General features: G+C 34.5%; 1 protein-coding gene across 1 annotated transcript; it reads right to left on the bottom strand.

The window, feature by feature from the left end:
* Positions 1 to 3,535: 3,535 nt before the first annotated feature.
* On the bottom strand, positions 3,536 to 5,291 carry LOC125815469 (probable receptor-like protein kinase At5g24010). The gene has a single exon (XM_049494945.1). It carries the CDS (start codon positions 5,206 to 5,208, stop codon positions 3,784 to 3,786), a length of 1,425 nt encoding a protein of 474 aa, XP_049350902.1. The 5' UTR covers positions 5,209 to 5,291; the 3' UTR covers positions 3,536 to 3,783.
* Positions 5,292 to 7,812: the final 2,521 nt, after the last annotated feature.

Genomic DNA, 7,812 nt, shown 5'->3' on the forward strand with positions numbered 1-7,812 from the left:
ACTAATAACAATTGCTTTCAAGGGAAATTTATTCCACCGATAGATCGGAAATCTCTACCAAGAAAAAAACAATTCTATCCCCAGCTCCATCAGAGATAAAAGGTATAACAGCTAAACAAAGTTCCTCACAGAAGTGCAGTTCCTTGACTCAATTCAAGCAAAAACAAAGCTAACAACAATTTCCAAATACCAGCATATAACATGAAACTCCCATTAATGAATGTGTAGCCACGTCCAATACAGCTTCCAAATCGGGACAGAAAGACAGCTTTTGCAGCAAGCACCTGCTTACTTTTTGACCATCTCAAATTTACTAATGATATGGAACTTGTGTAAACAATAGAGAAACATCATAGCTTTTTTGGAAAAATCAAGTTGCATAACTCACAGTGCTTCTTCTATATAGGAGGAAAGGAGAAATTAGAGAAAAGTGAAGGATAATATAGGGAGTAACCACGAGACTTTTCCATAAATGCCTTTTCGTAATAATCAAGAGACAATTCCAGAAATGCCTTTTTGTAATCAAATGAGCGTAGCGTGGACATGAACATCTGAACAACAAGTGCTTTGCAGATGGCCACCTTTAAAAGTCCATATTAAGCACAACTACTGTCCTTATTTACAGCAAAGTACCTTCTGAATCCTACCCAACTAGCTACAGAAATTGTCAAAAATAAAGAAGCAGTGATATCAAACTGTACACTATGTTGTATATGGTTTAGCTTTGTCCAATGTTTCATTTTGGGGGAAATCCTAGACATAGCTAGACCCCAAAACATTTACCGAATTCTTCCATGTTGTGATATATTCTGTTAACATCTGTACATCCAGTTGGCTAAGGAAGAAAATAACCATATAGGCAATACCAATTAGTTGGAATTAAGGTACCCTTCGGGGTGGCCCAGTGGTTTGAGCTTGGGACTTCCATGTTGGAGGTCTCAAGTTCGAACCCCCTTGCCAGCAAAAGCAAGGGGTTTGCCTTCTGGGTCGAGCTCGTCGCACCAGGCTTGCCTAGTGCGGGTTACCTCTCCTATGTGGTTTGCGAGCTATTGCATAGGAGCGGGGGTTTTACCCTGTGCGCACCCAAAGGGTAGCGGCTGCGGGTTTCCCTTGTCATCAAAAAAATAAAATAAAAAATTAGTTGGAATTAAGGTCTAACCATTGTTGGTATAGATAACCTAGGATAGGATATGAAATTTAGATAACCGCTAATTTTCCTTAAAAGACAAATTTATTAGTAGCATTTGAATGGAAAGGGTTCAAACCTCAAATAGCCCGTCTGAGCCAATAAATGGTGTATACTCCCACCAAGATATTTGGATAAGCTTAACAATCTCTGGAGAGCAGAATACTGAGACTCCATATCATATGACCCCAACTAGTTAGTGATTAAGGCTTAGTTGAATAGTTGATTGTATAGATTGAATTGTACATTTAGTTAATGATTATCCATGCAACTTGCAAGTCTCACTTGTCAATTTTCGAATTGCAACTCCAAAAGTTCCATTTCCCTTTTCATGAAGTGCATTGCAAAAGTGTTTTTTTTTTTAAATAAATGGAAATGGTATGTAAGGAAGTGTGTTCTAACAGTTAAAACAACAAAGAGAACATAAAGCTCACACATAAAGTTAAGAACTTAAGATGAAGGATATGATCAGCGGATATGTATTTGATGATACCTCAATGGAGTGAACTGTGAAGCAAGCAACAGTCATGATAGTTAAATAATCTGGACCAAGTTCAGAAAGTAAACATGACGCTAAAGCCAAAAAGGAATATATGCTTAGCTCCTTTAGCTCACTTCCAGGGTTGATCAAAAATCAAACTGGTAAGAGCAGCAAGAAATGAATATGAATGAACTTATAAAGCGCAAAAACACTTCGGGCCAAACTCGTGATTGGCCCAAACTGAAACATTGAGGTTTTCCCTTTTCTCTTTTTTTTTTTCCCTGAACAACATTGAAGAATTCATCTAGCACAAAAACGTCATTGTGAAAATCAAGAACACCATTGAACACTTTGGCTTCAAGACCAAGGCACTTAATGAGAAGCATACCATCACGCTGTAAGCCGAAAGGTGACCATCAACCTGTAGTCATTAATAGGAAAGGAAGCAACGAGCACCGCAGAGAGAAAGAAGAAGAATAACTAAAGAGAGCACGTCCCAAATGGATTAAGATAATTTTGACATGAAAATCAGAATCCTGAATTTTACATGCTAATGGATCCTTTTTTTGGTGGAAGGTCTATTAGACAGATGCCTGAAATTGCAATGCATAAGCAGCATAGGATAAAAGCGGGTCAAAGCCAGGTATATGCGGAAACAGGGAAAAGTATGCGGTGGATGAAAAATGAAGGGGGGAAAGAGAAGAATATTGTGACAAGGGGTGGAAGAAACAGAAACTGTGAAGGCAATAGGAAAAAGAAAAACGCAAATATTCTTCTATTTTTAAAAAAAAAAAAAATACTCTTTCAAGTCTGGATATACCTCCTAGAATAATTAGTGTATCAGAAGGGGTTCCCTCTAGCACCAAAGAAATGAGCAATAATTTAAGTACTGCAATGATCTAATTAATGAACAAACCTCATTAGTACTTATGACCAGTAGTAGGGGTCAATCTTTTTGCTGTTACAGAATCCTTGCTACGGAATAGATGGGTGCTCAATAGCAAACACTTGGCACTTTCACTGGCAGACTAACCACATCATTGCAGGATAAGGGGCAAAAGTCTAAATGGTTCAAGCCTCATTCCTACATCATCTTGGCTATTAATTACTAAAACATTACTGATGTATCAACAAATGAGAATCACCTATCATCCTCCTGAGCTAGAGCTAACATCTATAAGGTATTTTCTGAGACTACTATAACAACCTTTCTTGTTCAGGGTGCAAAATGATTAGATGGCAATTGGAGTTGCATGTATCACAAACTTTGATTGTGGATGTTTGGTCTGAAGTGACAATCTAATCATCTTAGTCATTATGCTTTTTTAAGTCTTGTGAATATGTTTTTTTGGTACAATTTCTCAGTTTCAGATGTGAAGGCATAGGCTTCGAATTTTCTTCTATAGTTTTTTTTATTTGCTGCCTTGCTAGGACACTCAGTTTCTTCATGTTCCCAAACCTGAGGCATCGTAATGCAGCTCTTGTTGAGACTGCATTGTTTGGAAAGACGCACTCCTGTTGTTTCTTGCTGTTGCAGACATTACAATGTTCTAAATGAAGTAGCTTTTGGATTTAGTTATTCGAGTTTTACATAGGAACTAATTCAATCTTCTGTACATTTTGCATCTTCCTGGTGCTTTTTATCTACAAAAACTATTTAACTTATCAAATAATCAAGAACTCTACCCAGTTCTATGCATAAGTAGACAATGTATGAGATTAGCATGCAACAATGATACGAAGTTTCATAAATTAAGTGAAAATATCCACAAACAAACAAAAAAATTGATGACCGAAAATATCCAACTTTTCACAACTCAAATTTGCAAAGCATGCACACCAATAAATTGAAGAGTTTCTCGACAAGCTTATTGAAGATAATACCTTCAGATTCTTCATTCTCTGAATATTAAATTGAAAATACAAAAGATAGCACATAGAAAATATCAAATAGTGGAAATCAAAAACCAATCCTGTTAGAACAGCTACTATTTGCTTTTAATTACACAAATATGAATACTTACAGTACAAGACAACTGACTTTGTGCTAAAGGCACCCTTAGAAGTTTCGAAGTAGTGAAAAATAAGATATCATCTTAATCTTATTTCAGAACCATCAGAGCTTATTAGATGACAGTTGGTTGCCATATTTCAGATTAACTTCAGGAATTTCAGTGGGTAACCTCCACCAGGCCACAGAGTCTGTAACCCCAGTTCTTCTCCGATGCATGATCACAAATGCCATCAGCAGCATGAAGACAGCAGCTAGCATAGGATATAGGACGTTACCATTTCCCCTCTTCCAACTCTTCAAGACAGCATGTGCACAAATCTTACCATCAAAACTACCCACGGAATTATTTATCTTCATGATCTCAACCCCATTCAGAATGGCATCTACAGCATGTGGAAGACTCATATTCGATGGCCCAACACTCAGAGTCAAAACACCGGAACTATCTCCATCAACGACAAAATCAGCATAGAAAGGGGAAGCCAGCAACCTATTTGTTACTTCAGTAAGGTCCAAGTTTTTGTAGGCCAAATTGTTATTCACATAAACATTGAAAAATAGCATACCACGCGCAATACTAGCTATATCACAGAAGTGCATCCTAACCAAGTACTTATACCCTTTGGTCACTGGAAATGTCCATGTCATTTTTAACTCGGGGATTGAATTACCTGAACTCCTAATAACTCGAGCAGTATTATAAACATTATCAGGACCAACCTCTCTGCTCGCCCCACCTTCTTGATAGTTTATATGGCCACCAAAGTGAACCTTTGAAGAACCATCATCAGACTTGAGGTACTCATCATCAGTAACCCAAGTTCTCCATAACGAATCATTAAAAGGGGTAACTTTCCAACCACCAACATTAACCCTATACATAGTTTCAAACCCATTCTTCAATAATCCATGAATTTGCTCATTTTTATCAAAACTAACATGCTGAGCCACATCAGCAATCAAATCATTAGGAGCAGAAATAACCTCAATCGCATTAACAAACGCAAAATTCGACTTCTCACTCGGCACAAAAGTGATAACAAGCACATCTGAATCAACCCCAATCACATAATCCTTAACTATCTCAAAACCCTTACCCATCTCCACACTTAAACTGTTAAATAACACAAACCCATTTGCCAAGACATGAAATTTAGCATTACTAAAATCAAGACTACCTCTTAATCGACGGAAATGAAGACGTACCAAGTGCATACCAGGGTTCTTGATTACGAACTTGTACTTAGATGGTCGCGTGAAAACACGAGCCGTGTGGTAAATTGGAGAAGATTTAGGACATGGGTTTGGGTCAGCGAGTGCAATCGATTCCGTGGAGGTGAGAAACGACGCCGTTGAGTCGGAAACGTCTCCGGTGAATCGGCGGTGGTCGAAGTCAACGGTGGTGTGTTCCGGGGACCCACAGTTAATGAGGTAGTGATCGAGAGGAGAAAAGGAAGCTGAAATTAGATTGAAGTAGAGGAGTGCGAAGGAGAAGAAGAGAGCGAAGGTGGAAGAGAGAGTCGCCATTGTGAGATCGAACAGAAACGGAATTGGAGCTCTGGAGAGGTTAAAGATGAAGGTTGATCGTGGAGGTGGCTGTAAACGTGTGGGACCATGTTGAGGTTTGGCTGTAAACGTGTGGGTCCAACAAATGAAGACTCGGCCAGACCCTCTAAACCTTAATCAATTGTTTAATAGCCCAAATAAATTATCTATATATTTATTTTTATTTAAATGGTTGATATAAGTTAGTAATAGAAAAATAAGTATTTATATAAAATTAATATAATACTTGGTTGATAATTTAAAATTTGTACTCCCTCTGTCCTTAATCAATTTGTCGTAGGCACGGTACTAACTATCAAAACAAAATTATAATGGACATAGTGAGTTTATCATTTTATATATATTAATTAATAGAATTTCAAAATTAATTTACTCATTAAAAGAGGTTCTATCTTTTTCAAGAACATTAACTCTCTAAATAAAGTGAGGGCATAATAGGTAAAAAAAAATCTTAATTTGTCAAAAAATGACAAATAAAGAGGGACAAGTAAAAAGGAAAAGAGAGAGTATAATATAACTATACATGTATAAATTATGAGAAAAATTATGTATTATTTTATACATAATAACTAACAAAAATATTATTAATACACTTTTAACATTATTTCTACACACCCTACCAAATGACCCCATATGTGTATAATTAATTCATGCATAAAATAAAATATATAGATTCCCTCATAACTAATCTCTACATCAATAATACCTCCTACATAACTCTAACCAAGTAAACGATCCATGGATAAGAACAAATTAACCATGTATTAATTTTCATACATCTTATACATTTGTTAGGTGTGTAGAAATTAAGGTGATCATATTTAAAATAAATACGACGTTTGATTGATAATTTGAAAATCCGCATAATTAATACATGTATAAGTTATGAGGAAGTTTATGCATTATTTTATGCAGTTGGTATTAGTTATTTAAGAGAACGTGTAGTAGCTGATTAGAGTTATATATGTATGAGTAGTGTATGGAATTATGAGTGAATCTAGTATCATATTACGTAATTTATAGAAATCTCATTAGTTTATGAGCTATTTACTTGGATACATGCTAAGTTTGCAATATTACTAATTTTATCAGATTTTGGTATGTCCAAATACATGTATCTTGGGATATGTAAGGTCATAATCATCTTAATTGTTTTATATATATACACTATATCTAAGTAGATTCGCTTTTATCTGAGATGCATAGACATTCTTGTTTGCTTCCCTCTCATCTCGCTCTCGTATCTGATATCTCAATACGCGTGAATCATATTAGATGCATATATATAATTAGTATCTATAATGATTCACATGTATTTGAGATACAAGACAAATATTATTTGCCTCTCTCCTATCTTGCTCACCATTATCATATCTATTTTGTGTATCTAGTATTCAGATACATGCAAATCATACCAATTATAATATGTATCTGATATAATTCGCATTTATCTAACTTAAAATTTGATATAGAATTATTAAATAGTGAAATAAATTATCATTTTTCAAACAATAGGGAGAGTTATTGTGTGTATAATATATATAATAAATATTGTAGGAATATTTGTGTTATTAGATCATTTCTCCATTATTATTATTTCTATGTTAGTGTTAGTTATGTAGTAATTTGTTGTTTTACCTTCTACTGTGCATAAAATATTACATAAGAATTTGTGAATGAATAAGTTATTTCCTATAAATAACCATCCACTCAAGACGCCTTAATAACTAGTATATGAATAATTAAACACTTCATAAAATAATACATAGATTTTCTCATAATTTATATTATGTATTATCCGTGCAAAATTCTTAATTGTTAACCAAATGTTGTATTAATTTTATCCATAAATAACTTATTTCTTATTTACCTACCAAACGTCATATAAGTTATACATAAATTAATACATATATAACTTATTTCTTATTTATCTACCAAACGACTCCTCAATGATTAAGATCTTCCAAACCTTAAAAAATAATTAATTTAATATCTAAAATTTAAATAATTAAATTAAGACCTTTGTAAGCGAAACAAACGATAGTTTCTAGAATGTTTGTTGAAAGTTGATTTTTGACTCTATAATAATTAACGGAAAAGGGTTAAAATTACCCTTGAACTATTCAAAATAACTCATATATACCCTTTAATTATGTTTAGGATCAAAACTGTCCTTGCCGTCTATGTTTTGGACCACAAATACCCTTAAAACGTTATCTTTGCCATTAGAGCTGACATGACAGTCCACCCAGACAGTCCAACATGGCAAAAATACCTTCCTATCAATAATGTTGTTCTTCATTGTTCATCCCTAGCTATCACAAAAAGAAAATCAAATATAATTCTTTCATTGTTCTTGTTTGAGTTGTTGTTCGGACTTTGAAACTCCAATTTCAAAGTGTGCTGAAGTTTGCTTGAGATTGTAATTACGTGTTGAAGGATCAAGTTCATTGTTTGGAATTTGGGGTCATAGATTCACAAAATTGATTTTTAGGTTTTCAAACTTTGAATAATTCTTTCATATGTTTTTTGGGATTTCAACTCAAATCTTCAAATATCAATCTT

Source organism: Solanum verrucosum, unplaced genomic scaffold (assembly GCF_900185275.1).
Source record: "Solanum verrucosum unplaced genomic scaffold, falcon-dt-bn FXZP01000261.1, whole genome shotgun sequence".
NCBI lineage: Eukaryota > Viridiplantae > Streptophyta > Magnoliopsida > Solanales > Solanaceae > Solanum > Solanum verrucosum.